Genomic DNA, 18,403 nt, shown 5'->3' with positions numbered 1-18,403 from the left:
CACACTGCAGTTTTCACGCACTAGAGAACAGTTCATAATTTTATAATCCATATCAATGTTTTCATTCCATGGAATTTTCAGTCCTTCCTATAGGATCTTTATGTATCACATATTGCCAGAAAGAAGCTGCTTATCACAATGAACCATTAAATGACCTGACATAAAAAATAACTGACGACTAATGTTTTGATGGATACCTCATATACCAAATATCTTGCATTCTTGTTAAACACATATATGTAGGATACTGGTTTCTATTATACATATCTGGAAGGAATATCTAAATTAGTAGTATTTTAGCCTGAGAAAAAAATGACTTCCTATTCCTATTAAACAATAACTATTACTAATATATTAATGAAGTAATTAAATTTATTTGCCATGATTAGTATTTACAATTCACTTTTTTCATTTTTTTGATTGACAAATAATATTCACATATATTCATGGGGCACCTAGTGATATTTTAATACATACAATGTATAGTGATCAGATCAGGGTAATTAGCATATCCATCATCTCAAACATTTGTCATTTCTTTGGGGAATATTCAATATCCTTCCAGCTATTTGTAACTATATAATATATTATTATTAACTATAGTCACTACTGGGCACATCTACATATATGCCATCTCCATAATTAACTTATATGTAGCAGCAAGAAACATATTTTCAAATGCAGTTTTCCTTGTTTGAACTCTTCAAAATCATATTCAAAGTAATAGGAAAAGATGTACTATCACATTTCTCAGTAAAATTTACTCCATAAAAATGCAGAACTTCAGACCAATTCAAAAGGTTTTACTGTTACATTTCTATAATTTCACAGTCTCATTGTCAGACTATCAAATGGTGAGCCAGGAGAATAACACGAAGATTCAGGCTCAGTGCATGAGCTCCCATTAAGACTGTGATCTCAAATGAAAGACCTCTTTTAATCAGACTGATACTATGAGCAGAAGTCTAAAAAAATGCCTATTTTAATTGAAAACCTCAGCCTGGCTGTCAAAGTTTTCTAGGCCTTAACCTGATGCTCTGATGTTCTGACATTCTTCTTCCAAAACAAATAGAAACCACGTTAAGAATCCTTAAAAATATTCATCTTATCAGATAGACTCTTACTAGATACTTATTTCTGAAATAATTAAATTCGTTAGGTCATAATTTCATAGGTTTTTTTTTTCAACAAATGAGATAACTCACCGTAGTTCAAAAGAATATTAATTTGGGTTTGAATTTAGGTATAGCACCATACTAGATTTGAATAAACAACTAGGATTGATATATTATTAAAGAACAACAAATAACAGATAACCATATCCAAATAGTGGAAATGTAAAAGGGTAAATTTTACTGTGTTTTAAAAGTATGTGGTTAATTATTCTTCTAATGTTTCGAGTGAAAGCATAATCTAGGATAACAAAATAACTGGATTGGGATGATATTATGGAAGGAAAGAGGGAAAAATGGCTAAGTGAAGGAAAAAATATGATGTTTAAATTTCTGGTCAAATAACACAGAAATTTGCATAAAAATAAGTGAATCTATAATATTACATCATCACTAGATGGACATAGAGGAAACATTCATATAATTCTTGTAAAATACTGATCTATAAAAGTAAAGGGAAAATTATTTTTGATAGAACTTATCTTTAGTTACTGCCAAGACCTAAATGTTTCAAAAGAGGCTTAAAACCTTTGATGAGCTCAGAGCACAGCCAGGTAATGTAGCCCCTAAAATTTTACTTCTTTATAGTTCTTCTTTACAAGCTTTTATATGTATAAAATGGAATAAATTAATAAAACTACAGGTTATTAGATATAAAATACCCAAGAGAATATATCCATTGCCATTCCCTGGAAATCATAAATACAATTCCAAAATAACTATTAAAGAAATGATTGGCTTAATCTAAGCCAATGCCAAAGCTATGAAAGACAGCAGAAGTAACTATGGTCTAGCAAGGAGACACTTATGCATAAGAAATAAAGAGCAAAGAGATATTCATACTACTCACAGGAAGTCCCTGTTTTCCTGGTAGCCCAGCTTTTCCAGGGTTTCCTGAAATGCCATCTGCTCCATGGTATCCTTGCATGCCTTTTGGTCCAGGTGGGCCTGGAAGTCCCTTGATAATTAAAAAGTATTTGGATTATAGAGAGATGCTAGACAGATGTTGAAATGACAAATACCCTTTTTTATTTATTAAGGGGGGGACTTTACATTTTTATACTTTGTCCTAGGACAAATTTTTCTCTGTTTCCTATGTTCCTTAATGATTTACTATTTGGATTCAACAGATACCTATCTTTAAAAGTTCCCTAAACAGAGATACTAAGCTAATTGGCAAGTTACTGTGTAACTTTTTGAGCCTTCACGTAATTCTCTGGTATTTCTCATTGTGCCAGCCAATGCTTTATACAGCTGTGGAGAAAAGATCAGCTATATGCACCTGTCAGCTAGGATACAAGCTGTCATTCGCCATCTGCAAAACCTTTTATTGTGTTATTTTTCCAAGAAACAAATTATGGCTCTTTTTGTTGCCACTTTGAAGCAGATAATCATATGACTGAAGAAAGATCTAAACATTTTGATTCTACTCTTGGGAAACTGAATTTTATCTGTAAGAATCTCTGATCTGAATGTGCTTATAATTTACATTCATTTTCTCTAATTTTTTGAACCAACACAGGCCACCCACAGCAGGCATCTAAGCCTTGGCTAGGGGACACCAGTAGGAAGTCTTTGCTCACAAGTCAGTCAACACATATCTGCCTGGTCAGAAGAGGAAACTGATGGCTAAGGTAAGATAAATCTTGTTGTGATGAAAAGATTTTATAAAAGGTTTCTAATACTTTTTATTCTATTTGCCAGGAGAATGAGAGGCCGAGTCTTCCAATTAAAATCCTAGCTCATGTCTTTTTAATTTTGCTTGAGGATCTCTGACCTTTGTCACAATTCACTTATTCATGATTCCAAGTTCCCTGTTTTTCAGCGGTTCACTGTCAGGGAGAAGGATGAGTCCACAGGGAGAGCTCCATAACACAGGAAAATAGCATCCTTCAATTGCAGGGACTTATATTTAAACAGCAAGTTTGGTTTTAAGATAATAGTCACATTTTGTTCCCTCTGTGTTCCAGGATGGGCTTAAATTTTTTTTTCAAGACAAATTGATTTTATCCAATGTGACATAACTGGCCCCAAACATTTTGCTTGCTGAAGTTGCCAATTCTATTTAGAAAAGCAAGAAAGATGAAAGAGGCCTGTTACTTACAGGAATTCCAGGCTTCCCAGAAGGACCAGGAGCTCCTTTTTTCCCCTGTTGACCCTAAAAATGGGAAGCACAGTTGTCAATTGACTGTAATAAATTTACTTAAACTGAAGCCATAGAAAAGAACACCGGGACTTGGATGCTATGGCACTAACTAGTTGTATATCACTGGGATTGCCATTTACCTCCTGGGAGTCACCCTCATCTGAAAATGAGAGAATTTGACCAGCTCATCTATGAATTTCCTTCTACCTCCAAATTCTATAATTTTAGAATTTAAATCATAGTTCTAAAAGGGAACTGAATAGATTATTTAATAAATGTCCCCACTTTCAGGAATGGCCTCTGTTTCCTTTTGAAAGTGTCTAAATACTTAATTCAGTAAACATTCATTCAGTATTATGTATCAGGGATCCTGTTATATGCTGGGAATGCAAAGGCAAAGTTCTTGCTTGCAAGGCACTTGCAGTGTAGTGAGGGACATGAACCGATAGCCTGAAAATGTGCTTCTCTGGAAGCACAGAGAACAACATACTTGTGACTCAAGGAAAAGATATTTATTTCCCACGGAACTGTTTGTTTTTCCATGTGTGAGATGTCTTAAATCATAATTGATTCAGCAGTAACTGGTCTGCCAGGCTAGTTAGGAACTTTGCCTTTGCAAATCATGCCCTTGTTCTGATGACATCCTGAAAGTATTTTAAGAAGAAAAATGTGGAAAAGGTGACCTGGTTCACAAGTAAGAAAAAGAATCATATTGTCATTACCAGACACATTTCTCAGAAATCATGAGAAGTTCTCACAAACAGGATAATTCCACCAAAATGGGATGTTAAGTTATTAAAATATGAAGACAAATTGTGCTAAAGATTCAACTGAACAAAAACAACAAAAGAGGCAACTTCAGAAGATGTCACAGTTTCTGAAAATGAGCTTAACCGTTTTAGGAAGAAGTAGCATATATTATCACAGACTAAAAGAACATTTTCTGTAAAAGATAAAAATCCAACTTTGTTAGAATTTGATACTGGGGAGATATATGGATCAAGGGTTCTACCTCCAACTCTGAAAATTATTTTATAATACTTACTCTAACAGTCACTAATGCAAAGTCTTTCTAAAGGTGAGGAAACCAGAAAATGGGATAGTTGGTGACCTGGGTTTAACTGAAGTATGTATAAGTTCTGGAACATATGATCTCTATAGTAAAATATGTCTTTCAGAACACAATAAAAAAGTAAAATAAGCAAATAAATATTATTTTAAATAGTGAAAATAGGTCTGATTTCAGTCATCTTGAATAGCATTAATTAAATAGCACACAAATCATGATAATATTCAAATATGTTAACCAGGGTGGTATTTTCTTCACAATAATGCAAAGAGATATATCTGTTCTACACTTTTGATTTTCAAAATATACTTTTCCTTGGCTTATGAATTTCAAAATAGTTCAGTGAAACTCATGATGGGGGTAATACATTTTCAGTTTCAAAATCATTCTTTTCAAATACAAAAGCCTGACCCTTAAATATTAAAAAGTCTATCTTTGAGTATCAAAAACCAAGCTTATAAAGGACTCACAGTCATAAAATTTATGCCATAAATAACAGATTTAGAATAATAATAATAATGGAAGAGAGTTTTTCCTATGTAAGGGGATATAAAGATCTTCAAGTTGGGGAAAGGGAAGAGGAGGAGTAGAAGAGAAGCAAGACTGTTGGATGCTGACAGGGATCTCTGAGGATCTTTGCCCTATCCTGCCCTCTAGTCCTGGCATGGGTAGCATCATTAATACTCCAAGTTTGGGGTTCTGGGCACACAGATGTTGTCTAATTCCACATAAGGTACACTGAGTGTCAGCAATAGAGTAGAAATTTCTGCATGAGATACATAGGACAGTGGGCTTAAGAAAGTTTCTCTGAGTCCCCCAATTGCCCTGCATGGTGTGGGGAGCAGCAGAATGTTATTTCCAAGTGGCCAAGAACAGAAGAATAAGGCCCAGAGAGTTGAGGAGACCTTGCACTTGAGATGAGAAAATAGCTGTACATGCCAGCATAGGTCAAAGAACTTCTGCCAGGAGGGCTAAGGTAGATAGATACTAACATGGTGGGACGATGGTAACTGGGGGCCAAAAAGGATGATGTGCGTTTCAGTGGATGCCACTGTGAATAGATGATGACTGAAGACTAAACCCACTTCCCACTCCCCTTCCCCATCGCTGCCACCCAGATTGTAACTGCAAACTTGAGGAGAGTGAATGGGGAAAACTCTAAATCAAACGCAGGGTATTTGAGTGGATGGGGTTAAAGGCAGTCAGTTGATTAGATTTCCACCAAGTAGGATCCCACCACCAGGAAGGATGGGCAGTCAGGACTGATGTTGAGTTTTATTATAAAGAACATAAACAAATGTATATTTTTATTATGGTATATCATACATGTATATGTCTTATTCCAACCATTCAAATAACAAAATAAAAACAAAGAGATTTACATATTATCACAAATCAATTACATTTTTGGGTGAACATTTTGTGAGGGATTATTTCAGAAAAAGTTAAAGATTGTATCTTGAAATCTACATCTATTGGGCTATTATCATGAAAACTAGAAAGTTATTCAGACTTGGATGGGCATCAGGAAGCAGCAGCTCACAACAGAATAACACTAAAGAAAAATTATGAATATGAAAAATATTTTAACAGTATATTTTGTTAATTATAGTAGGAGAATTATGGCAAAATCTATTGAACACTACAAGTGTTTAACAAGTAAGACTATGGTCTCTGCTGTTCTTACACTTTTGGTCCAGGAAAGATTTCCTTATTACAATTATTGTCACCCTAACTAAAAGAACATAGGCCAGCTAGAAAAACCATAGTTCTACTATGGAGGTTTTAAATACGTATGATTATCTAAGTATAGAACACTGTTACCTGTTATGAACTGAATGTTTCTGTGCCCCCAAATTCATATGTTGAAATCCTAACAGTAATGGTAATGTCTAATGGTATTAGGAGGTGAGGGCTTCTGGAGATAATGAGGTCATGAAGGTGGAGCCTGCATGAATGGGATTAGTGCTCTTATGAAAGGGACCCCAGAGAGCTCTTTATTTCAGCCATGTGAGGACACAATGAGAAGCCAGCAGTCTGAAACATGGAGGAGGACCCTTACAGAACCTACCCATGCTGGTACTCTATCTTGGACTTTCAGCCTCCGGAACCTTGACAAATAAATTTCTGTTGTTTATAAACTACCTAATCTATGATACTTTGTTATAGAAGCTCAAAATGACTAAGACAGTGCCTTTTTGAATTTGTGCATTTAAAAAAAACTCAAAGTTGGAATTACTGGATAGTCATATAACTAAACCAAGAGCTAAACATTACTAAACATTAGTCCTACACAGAGGTGGTCTGTTCAGTAGGAAATTACAGACTGGACCAAAGGCAAAGAAAACATGTTGTAATAAAAGTTGTTAGTAGATGATTGATTGAGTTGGTACCATAAGAAGGAAAAAGAAGTCAATTTTCAATCAATTCCCCAAATTCAAATACGATAAAGGTAGAAGTATTCTACGTTACTTCAAACTTAACTTAGTCATATTATTTTATTTAAATATAAGTACTTCATAAATCAATAAATAGACTTTTCTGTTCTCATAATAGGAAAGGCAAATGAATTTTACTTAGTCTTTAGAGTAGGTATAAAATTGCACTTTCTCTTTTGCCTTAGTAGCATTGAAAAATATATAGAGTGGCCCATTTGAAATCAGATTCATTCAAAGAGCCTTCTGTTCAGACTACTAGATAAAGTAGTCTAGTTCTTTTGATAAGGGAAATTTTAAAATATACCATGATAGTCCAAACTCTGTTTGTTTTGTTTAAATGAAGCTGAAGGACCATTATTGCAATTCTTTGCTGGTTCTAACTTCTTTTGAGAGAGCAGCTTTATAAAGCAAACATAGATTTAGAGAGTTAAGCAAGAAGTATTCTCTTTTTAACTAAGAAATTTCAATTCACTAAAATCTGGAATTTAGTTTTGGGAGATTTTTGGCTTGAGTCTTGGTCTTTGAAAGCCATTATAGGACAGTTCACTCATATTTGCATTACAAAAGTCTTTTTAAAAAAGTACTGGTTCTGTAATTGGTTTTGACTTGCTCTTTTTCTTTATAGTTGCCCAATAAATGAATTAGTTGATTTAGTAAAATCAATCATATTTCACTTAATTTACAAAAGATTTAAAAATAATAGAAGGCTTTTATATAATAATAGGAGCCAGGAAATAAAGTTTCTAGTGTTGGTTCTGCTGCTAATTAGTTCTATGATGTTATGTAACTCATAATCTCCCTCGGATTTAAATTTTTTCAACTGAAAAATGAGAGGGTTATTCAGATGATTTTAAAGGGCCATTTTCAAATCTAAAACAAACAAACAAACAAAAAAAAACTTTAAAGCTTTGCAAAAACAGGATGATAGCAATTGGACAGGGCTCATCTGACCACTGAAGGTGTCCCTAGTGAATCATACACAGTCAATAGTTTTTCTTTTTTTTTTTTTCTTTTTTTTCTTTTTTATTTTTGAGACGGAGTCTCACTCTGTTGCCCGGGCTAGAGTGCCGTGGTGTCAGCCTAGCTCACAGCAGCCTCAAACTCCTGGGCTCAAGTGATCCTCCTGCCTCAGCCTCCCGGATAGCTGGGACTACAAGCATGCGCCACCATGCTGAGCTAATTTTTTCCATATATTTTTAGTTGTCCAGATAATTTCTTTCTATTTTTAGTAGAGACGGGGTCTTGCTCTTGCTCAGGCTGGTCTTGAACTCCTGAGCTCAAATGATCCTCCTGCCTTGGCCTCCCAGAGTGCTAGGATTACAGGTGTGAGCCACCGCGCCCAGCCAATGGTTTTTCTTATAGCAATTAATACTATTTCAAATTCTAAGACACTTTTTAATATGTGCTTGGGTTGTTTGCCAACATTGACCAAAGTAGGAAAGAGCTAGTTCCCCTGAATTATATAGAATTTTAACTATGACTTAGTACCTTTCAGCTCTAACACCCAGGGACAGCTGACCATGCAGGCTGGAGAGGCAGTTGTCTAGTAAGAGTATTTGATTTTCATTAGCATACTTTTAACATATATAAGCATCAGAAAATTTCTTCCTCCTGATATATGTCAAAGAGGAAAAATAAAACTTGTAAATATTAAAGTATTAATTGTAAAAAATTAAACATTTTAGGATAAAACCTTGGAGAATACTTGGATTCTCAGGCACTTAATGAGAACATAAGGAAGCAGCCTGACAGCTGTAGCAGTGCTCTAGGTTCACAGTTTTTTCCATGGCTTTTTCTAATTTGTATATTAAAAATTCTAAATAAATGTGGCAGCTATTTTATTTCTCTATATGTTTTCTTGTTCAGGCTTGCCTAACATGGAATATTTTTATTTCTTATTTCTTAATGAACCTGACAGGAAGTTACTGAGTAGATGCCAAGACTATTCAAAATGGCTGCTAGATGAGTGAATGTCTAGTTAATATACCTGATTCCACTCCATTTTATTACTTACTCCCACCAAGTGGGAAACGCAAGTATGGTTGAAGACTGACTAATCAACAAATTAGGAGAAACATGATCTCAAATTCATTACATTTTACCCATCCTCATCTAATTTATTATTAAACTACAGTCCATTTTCTTGAGAATTTCATTTAAAATCAATAGCACATCAGAATGCCATGAAAAGCAGGAAAATTAACTGGAGGTGCAAATGACAAAGCCAGTTACTAAGTTACTAAGGTTGAGGCAACGTTTATCAGTGCATAGGAAAAGAGAAAGCTAAATTCAATAAACCAACAAAGTTTTCATTTGCTTGAAAACAAATAATTAATTTTTCTTAAGGAAAAATATCTTTTAAACCAATTATGAGTCTGCATCTCATCGGCAAATTACTATCTCCACCCTCACCCTGTGACAAAGATTCTTTGCTTGGCCAGACTTTAGTCAGGCTCCCAAACCTTCTCTTAGGCCCATCTGTGCACTTCCTTGTAAAATCCAGTTTTAGCAAAGAACCCTGCTACATCAGTTTAGCAAGAACTCCTACCCTTGATACTTGATCACCCTCGATATCTGATATCTAATCCTCTACCATTCCCCAGGTGATGTCTGATCATCCTGTCCTGTCGTCAACAAGAATCTTGTTAGGTTGGTTTAACCAGAATTTCCCCTACCCATGATGTTTTCTCTGAGTAATTTTCTATTCACTGATACCTGCTCTGCTCCTAGGCTATAAATTCCCACTTGCCCCCTGCTATATTCAGATTTGAGCCCAGTCTCTCTTTCCCATTGCAAAATTCCATTGCAGTGATTTCTGTACCTGTCACAATAGTCCTGAATATTATCATGCTTTAACAAATATCACTGGATAATTTTTTTCTTTAACACCTTCTAAAACAACTATATAGGTTTGATTGATATGTTTTTCTCTACAATGCTGTTTTTAAGGCTTGTTGGTATTTCTGTTTGAAACCTCAAGAAGAGACTAAGTTTGGGAAAACCTTAGGCAATTTTCACAAAGCCAGAATAGACTGGTGGTAAAGGAAAATTTGGATGACAGTAAAAACATATGACTCAATCAATAATTATGTTTCAGCACAATTACTGATAAACACTCTATTTAGAGGCCTAAAGTGATCCCTTTTCTGGAGGGATGAATGATCATTTGACTTACAATAGCAATTCCTTGTGCCCTTACTGTCTAAGCTAACAATAAATTTCAAATTGTCTTAAACAATGTCAACTTACTTCAGATCCTTTCTCTCCTTTTAGTCCTTGTTCACCCTGGTCACCTGGCTCGCCCTTTAATTGGAACCAAAACAGAAATCATATATGAAGCAGAGACCAAATAAGTTATATCAATGTTAATTTTTTAAAAATGCCAGAATTACAAAGAATGATTTCAAAACATACTGGGGCTCCTTGTTGTCCAGTGGCACCTCTTAATCCTGGTACACCCACATGACCCTAGGAATGGAAAAGATTATATTATTAGAGTAAGCAGAGATATAATTTAAGAGACTAGGATACTATTACTTAAAATGGTAGCAAAATGTTGCAAAACTCAATTTATGTATCATAGAGATTATGATTTTTCTTGGAAATAGGATACAACATAATAGCTGCTGGATATTATGATGACTGAGAACATGTATAGGGTGGTTTTTTTTTTAACATGAGTTAATGTAGCGAGTTGAATGGTGGCCTCCCAAAAGATGTGTCTCTGTCCTAATCCTCAGAATCTGTGAATGTGACCTTATTTGGAAAAAAGGTCTTTGCAGATGTCATTAAGTTAAGGATCTCAAGATGAGATTATCCAGTATTATCAACATGGGCCATAAATCCCACATAGGGGGCCTTATAAGAGACATAGAGGGAGACTGACATAAACAACAGAGGAAAAGGCCAAAGGCAGAGATTGGAGTGACATAGCCATAAGGAATGCTGACAGCCACCAGAAATAGGAAGAGGCAGGGAAAGATTCTCCCTTAGAGTCTCTAGAAGGAGTGTGACCCCACTGACACCTTGATTTTGAATTTTTGGTCTCTAGAACTGAGAATAAATTTCTGTTGTTCTAAGCCACCCATTTTGTGGTAGTGTGTTACAGTAGCCTCAGAAGACTAATACAGTCAATAACCAAAGGAATAAAGAGCTTGAGAATAAATTTATTTTTTCAACCTATTCCCCCTATGAAAGTATACTATGGTCTCCACTTTTACAAATTAAGTTCACAGTTGCTTGGATAGTAGATTTACTGGGCTGAAGACTGGGAGCAGTTACTATATAAAAAATCAAATGGCTTTGACATTCAGCAATCTGTCATCACCTCAGCTCTCCTGAGAAGGAATGCTGACCTACCACATTTCCCTTTTCAAGTGTGTAAACAGAAACTAGCAACAACTCAGGAGCATGTCAGGTGAGAGTTATGCAGGAAGAATTCCACATATAATCTCTTTATCCCCTTCCTTGCTCTTCACTCAGATTCCTTCCTTCCTACTCTCTGTATATTAAAGGAAGAATGCCTTTGGAAAGATAGTTTTCCTCTCCTTTTCCTGGGCTAGGCAAAGACATGATTGCATATATAGGCTAACAATATTTATTCTCACAGGAAGGTCAGTTGAAGGCTTCTTTATTTGCATTCTGTGAGGCAAATGTTTATGGTTTTAAGTTTCAACTTCCTGAGAAAGGAAATGAATCCTGTTTTAGGAAGTGAACCGTGGCAAGAGAGAAAGGCTAGTTTGGAAAGCTTTCTGTATAGCACATGGCCACATTAAAGATAAAATCATTACCGCATATGACCCTTAGCAAAACACCAGCAGAGTCAGCAGATAACAGAATCAGGTCAATTAAGAGGGAACCTGGTACAAGTAAATACGACAACTCCTAGGTCACTTATCAAACAGGATTCAGGAGAGAAGTGGCTGGTGAAAAGTTGGAGTTGCAAAGTAAAGTGAGAGTGAGCATATGAGAAAACTACAAAACTCAGAACTATCATGGCAAATTATGGCTTTGTTACCACCCTGTCTTTAGGTTTACAGAGATTTTTTTCAGAATGATCATAGATTAGCCAGCTGCCTCTCTTGGCTTTGTGAAATTTGAACTCAAATCTCACCAAGACAGATCTGTTTTCTAGGAGTTTCATTACAGTTACTCTGGTCCATTATATCTCAATAAAAATTAACAATAACCATAGTTCTGTAGTGGTAAAAATTGAATATGCTATAGTAAATGTTACTATAAAGTTATGTAGAACAGGTTATGGAAACTAGATGGAATTTGCTGGATAATATTAGTGATGGGGTGAGTTGGATGGTAAAAGGAAGCTTGGAGAGGATTTTATAAGGGAAGTGATGATAAGCACAATCTTGAAGGATGGGTGGTCCAAGTGGTTAAGTGAGGACATTTTGGCAGAAGGAACAGCATGGGAAATAGAGGTTCATCTGACAGAACATGCTAAGCAGAATATGGATCAGAGAGAGCTGTGACTGCGGACAGGGTGTCTAGTTAGGAAGCTATGAAAATAATTCAGACAAAAAATAATGAGAGCCTGGAATAAAGTAGGGCAAAGTAGCTAGATTCCAGAAATATTTAAGAATCAAAAGAAGTGACCAACGGAATGTGAGAGGTGAGTGTGTGTCGGGTGGGGTGGAGCAGTGAGAGGGAGGGAGAGGCAGAGAAAAGAGAGAATTCATTTATTGGCTTGGATATCCCAGTGGGTGGTGATATTATTCACTGAAATGAGAATATAATAAGAGGAGAATCAGGTCAAATTTGTAAAGGATGAGATACTATCTATGGTTTGGGACATACTGAGTTTGAGGTGTCTGTGGTGATGATGTCCAATAGCTATTTGGATATGTATGTTTGATGTTAAGGAGTGAAGGCCAAGTTGGGATTTAGTTATTTATTGTGTGTAAAAAATTCTATGACCTTTGCCAAACCTATGTAAAATGGAGTTTGAGATACAGCATAATTTATTCCATGTATTTCTGGAACTTTGTCTTGTATAGGTTTAGCTTGACTTAATCTTGGGTATCCATGTGTTTCTGTTCATACCTTTAAAAAGTGGATGTTGATAGGATAATATGCTTATTCCCTCCATGCTCTGGCTCTTTCAAGCCTAAAATTAATTTATCTTGACCTATGTGATGTATAGTTTTGCAAGATGACAGTCATAATTGTTTTTCCTTTTATTTTTAGTTGACATGTCATAATTGTACATATTTTACTGCTATGATTTACTATGTCTATTTTTATACTGATGAAATGTTCTTATTCGGTATGTCTCATATATGTGATGTCCACAGGCACAGGGACTGTGTTTTGGGTGTCCAGTGTTATATCCATGGTACCTAGCTCTACTTCTGGCCTGTGGCAGACACGCAATATATGTTGAATGACCAAGACAGAATTTGTAGAAATTTTATCATACATAACACATAAAGTGTGACAGTATATATAAATATTTATTAATAATGATGAGCAAGACATTTGACTTTTGTCATTCTAAGTTTTTTCGAGAACAAAAAGAAAAAAGGCTAGTGAGAAGAATTTTAAAAAAAATTTCCAATAATTCACAATCAAAAGAAGCAAAATATGCATTATCCATTCCATTTTTCTCTCCTACAGTATAATCATGAGTTCACCACAATTATAAAGATGTTTGTGACTGTAAAAGTGTTTTTAAGAAGCTTAGTCATTACTTAAATATAAAAGAGAATGAAATACTGATACATTCTACAACACAGATGAACCTCTAAAACATTATGCTAAATGAAAGAAACCAGACACAAAAGGCTATATATTAGATGATGCCATTCACATGAAATATCCAGAATGCATAAATCCATAGAGGCATAAGAAATAGTGGTTGCCAGTGGCTGGAAGGAAGGAATAGAGAGTGCTTAATGGGAATGGGGCTTCCTTTTGGAAATGATGAAAATGTTCTGGAACATTTTCTATAACACTGGATCTAGACAATGATCCAGAGAGATGTATCAAATCAATGAACCCATTAATTCATTATTTGAAGCCTAGTACGCACAGGGCTCATAACTAGTTATTGTACAAGAAAGAAAGAAAGAAATCACATTCACACTGGGGAGTTAGGACACCTGCTCATTAAAGAACAATTAGCAGAAAAAAGTTAGCAACACAAAATGGTAAAATATTTGTGTTGAATGACTTATATAAGCAATATTATTATAGGAGTACAGAAGAGGGCAAGATTACTGCTACAGTCAGAAGAAAAGGGAGTTTGCGAGAGATTATAAAGGACAGGATTTATGTAAATAAACATTACATAATGTTGTAGGCAGTCAGAGAATGTTATGAGGGAAGGAATAAGACAGGAACTATAGGCACAGAGTTAGCAGATGACCATTTTGTTTAGCAACTGACACTGTAAATAGTGAGGGAAAAGATATAGGGCAAGAATACAGAACATCCTCAACACAAATGTGATTCTAAAAAATAACATTGAATAAGTTCTACACATAGTCTAATATAATTGTAGTTGATGAAGTTGGTCTTATAAAATCTTTCTAAGGAATGGAAAAGAATAAGAACTGACTTAAATCTTGACAGTATAATGGCATTTATCCATCCATTTGACAACTCTATTGAATTCTTACTATATACCAGGAACTTAGCATTCTAAAAATTGGGGATATAATGATGAAAAACAGAGACAAGATTTTATTCTCATGGACCTTACATTTTGGTGGAGGAAGACAGACAATAAACAAAGAAACAAATGTATAAAAAGGTGATAATATAGCAAAAAATGTCATAAAGGAAATCAAGTAGTGTGATCCAAAGCGATGGCTGAAGATCTATTTTAGGGCAGTTAGAGAAGGTCTCTCAGGAGGTAACATTTCAGCTGAGATCTGAATAACAATGGAGAAAAAGCAGCAGTGGGAAGAGACAAAGAAAATTCTAGAGAGAAGGAACAGAAAGTAGAGCTAGGCTTCTTCTAGGATTAAAAAATGAGACAGGTCTATTAATAGCTATGTCAATGATGCTTATTCTCATTTGAAACTGAGTAGAACCACAGAGAAGCCTATTAAAATTCAGAAGCAAGGTATATAAGTTGCAGTAATTACCTTATATCCCTCTGCTCCAGGCTCTCCTCTCTCTCCTTGTTCCCCCATTGGACCCTACAGAGACCACACACAAAATCAATCAATTTCACAGCTGGATCTAAGTATTCAGGAATCCAGATTTAGTGTGATTTATTCTTTACCAAAAATATAAAAAAAATGTATAATAATTTTTTAGTCCCACTAAATAATTTCAAAATATTGAATTTCAGTGATACTAAGAACGTGATCAAAATATGCTAAGCACTCAATTATATAAAGAGAATTTCATAATGATTCTGCTAGAAAAAATATTGAAGAAATGGAGTCCAATTAAAAAATTATAAATTTTTAGGAAAGTGCAGTATGTTATAAATACGCCAAAATAACTTGCATTTTTATTTAATGTTAAAATGACTGAAAAAGATTTAAGCAGGATTGTTCAGCTACTTACTTAATTCCATTAATTATATAACACTATATTTAAATTATCTTTCAAAAAGTATTTAATAGTTTATCCCACTTTATCATTCTTCATCAAAACTTCTATTACTTATTCTTTAACCTGTGGAATTTTTAATTCTCAAGGCATAAATTAACATAATAAAAACTGCACTTGTTAACTTTAATCTTTAAGGCAAAAACTAGCCCAATAAACTCATACCTACAAATTTTTTCTAAACATTTCTAATATAAAATTTTTTATGATAAACTATTCAAAATATCAACACTAAAATGAGCTTGAAATATCAGTTATTGCATATTAGGACCTACTGTCTGAACCGAAACTTAAATTGAAGTTAGTTGGCAAAACAGAATTTATTATGGAGCATTAATTGATAAATTTTAACTTACTCCTACATGGATGAAATTAATAAACATAATATAAATACAACAATCTCTGACTTTGCTTTAATTATTTAGACTATTCTTGGTTTAAATTTCATACCTGTACCATGTCTACTGAATAAAACTACCATTGTTGTGTGAGATTTTTAATGGATTTATTATAGTTCGGCTGACATTCTTTAATCCTGGCATACCTGAATCTGAGATAAACAAGCACTGCTATGCTCCTTTTGTCAATTTTTTTTCCATTTGCTTTTAAATTTTTACATTGTTTCCATATATTTCCCTCTCTTAGTGGTTTAGAGAGACTAGGATATATTTAATAATGAAACTTACGGATTCATTCAGACAAATTCATTTCTGTATGAGATGGCTTGATTTAAGCAGAAAAATTTTAGAATTTTTCCTATTTCTCAAAGTATAATTTTCAATCATCTCCAAAAAATGAGATCAAAATATCAGGAATGACTACATATTCTGATCCTTGTGCCTTAGAATTCTTTTAACCTATATGATACTATGTGAAAAATGGAAAATATAACTAATTATATTTATTTCTGTGAACTAAACATTTTTGTTTGACCCATTTAATTTACGTATGTTCTCTAGACAGTGTTACAGGCAAACATGAACATAGAGATGGTTATTCAGATAATCAAAGCTATAGTAGCTACTTTTCAAAAACCATAGTTATAGTTAGCCCTTAAAATGCTTAATTATAAGACTATAGATCAGTGATCTTTAAAGGTTATTGGTTCTAATAAGTGGCTAAAAGTTTTTGAAATCATCTGGCAACTGTGTGTGACATGTTATAAAAAGTATATAAATGAGATAGAAATAAATCTAAATTTGATAATTAAAGAAATATCTGCCCTATATAATTTTTTTATAATCTTTGTAAAAGTTATCACTCACTCAGTGATGAAAGTTAGATCTGGGTAGTCACTATATTAAACCTATTTATTATCTGAGGGATCTTGATCTGCATATTTTTTATATCCAAGACTTTCATATCACTTAGATTTTGAGATCACAAATACCGCTCTCCTATCAAACCATGTGATAAAACTAACAAAATAAAACTTGAAAAGATGTGAGTGGTACTGTGAATTTATTATACTAACTGCATTTTGTCTTGCAAGGTCAAAATAATTTTAGAAAAAGACCTACTGGTTCACCTCGAGGCCCAGGTGGTCCTAGGACTGTACTATCTTCTCCTGGGTAGCCCTAAAATGAAAATAATGATTTATAAACACAACTAAATTAACAAATTAATGTTCAAAAATATACAAACTATTACTTTTTAATATGTTAGGAAATAACACAATTAGATTTTATCTCTTTCAAATGGAAAACTTTTACCCAAGAAACTAAGCATATGATATTTTATACAGAGTTGTAATTCAATTAGGATTCTTCTTGGGAGTGTCAGTGTGCTTTAATTACACAAAACACAGCTTAGGGATTTTCTCAGAATATCAGGTTTTCAATGATATTATAAATCAAGAGGACTTTTGTAATTATTCCTAAATCATCGAAAAATTTTAATATAAATGAGTTAGGTGTGGTGGCAGCTACTTGGGAAGCTGAGCAGGAGGATCAAATGAACCAGGGAATTTGAGTCCATCTTGGGCAATAGAGTGAGACCTAGTCTCTAAAATAATTTTAAAAATTTGATATAAATGTACTATAATTAGTCATTTAATCTAGAGCCTTACAATCTCTTAAGTAATTAATTTTACTTTTACAAAGCTCTACAGATTGCAAAGAACTTTCACATATATTATTTCACCTCAATCTTGAAACAGTCCATGGAAGATATTTTAATAATTTATTTCAATTTTCGTTACTTGATATTTATTATTTTTCTTCTAGAATCTGTAAAGTTTTCAATTTGAAAAGCACTTCTTTTATTTCTTAAAAATGCTTGCATGCATTCTTTCAGAAAGAATTCACTAATTCAATGTTTTACTTTAGGATTAAAAAGCCAGTATATACACACCTTTTCTCCTTTAGGTCCTGGCAATCCAGAGAGTCCTGGCTGACCTTGATGGCCCTACAAGAGGACAAGCAGATACTCCCTATATCATTTGTATATGCACTAATGCCTTCAAGTCCATGGTATTAGATATTACACTATTCGGAAATGAAAAATAGGATTCACTCTATGGGAGGATGAGGCCTAAATATGTTAGAAAGGTTTATCAGAGAGATTTCATCATAATTTGTATATTTAGGCTATAACCTTTAATATAATGTTTTCATGTAAATATATACTGTACACATTTTTTCAATTAGAAATAATTACCCTATATCCTGGAATTCCTGGTTCTCCATCAGGTCCCATCAATCCTAAATGTCCCTAAAAAACAAATATTAGTGAGAAAGAAAATAGACAATTGTTTAAATCAGTAAACTTGTACTCCTTCTATTTAAATTGTTACCTTTAGATTTTTCATGGTTGAAATTCTACCTAGTCTGAAATGGGAAAACAAAAAATAACACCCCAACTTTTGTCTTTATTTTTCTTCTGAACCACAAAAGTCCCACAAAAATGTCTTTTTGATTTATTTCTGATATGACTATACTTAATCACATTAAAAGAAATACTTTATTCTTAACATGGATGAAGCAGAGCAAAAAAGGCA

General features: G+C 33.9%; 1 protein-coding gene across 1 annotated transcript in view; it reads right to left on the bottom strand.

Annotated features, from left to right (window-relative positions):
• The window catches only part of COL24A1 (collagen type XXIV alpha 1 chain), a 330,570-nt gene that overhangs the window by 64,005 nt on the left and 248,162 nt on the right, over positions 1-18,403 (bottom strand). Inside the window, exons 40-47 of the mRNA XM_045547618.1 lie at positions 18,064-18,117; positions 17,758-17,811; positions 16,926-16,982; positions 14,931-14,984; positions 10,240-10,293; positions 10,075-10,128; positions 3,277-3,330; positions 2,023-2,130 (exon numbers count right to left, since the gene is read on the bottom strand). Of these exons, the coding sequence (XP_045403574.1) occupies positions 2,023-2,130; positions 3,277-3,330; positions 10,075-10,128; positions 10,240-10,293; positions 14,931-14,984; positions 16,926-16,982; positions 17,758-17,811; positions 18,064-18,117 (489 nt within the window). The remainder of the gene's footprint in view (positions 1-2,022; positions 2,131-3,276; positions 3,331-10,074; positions 10,129-10,239; positions 10,294-14,930; positions 14,985-16,925; positions 16,983-17,757; positions 17,812-18,063; positions 18,118-18,403) is intronic.

The sequence above is a fragment of the Lemur catta genome, chromosome 3, assembly GCF_020740605.2.
Source record: "Lemur catta isolate mLemCat1 chromosome 3, mLemCat1.pri, whole genome shotgun sequence".
Lineage (NCBI taxonomy): Eukaryota > Metazoa > Chordata > Mammalia > Primates > Lemuridae > Lemur > Lemur catta.
Note: the sequence above shows the minus strand (reverse complement) of the source record. Positions and strands in the feature narration are given on the sequence as shown.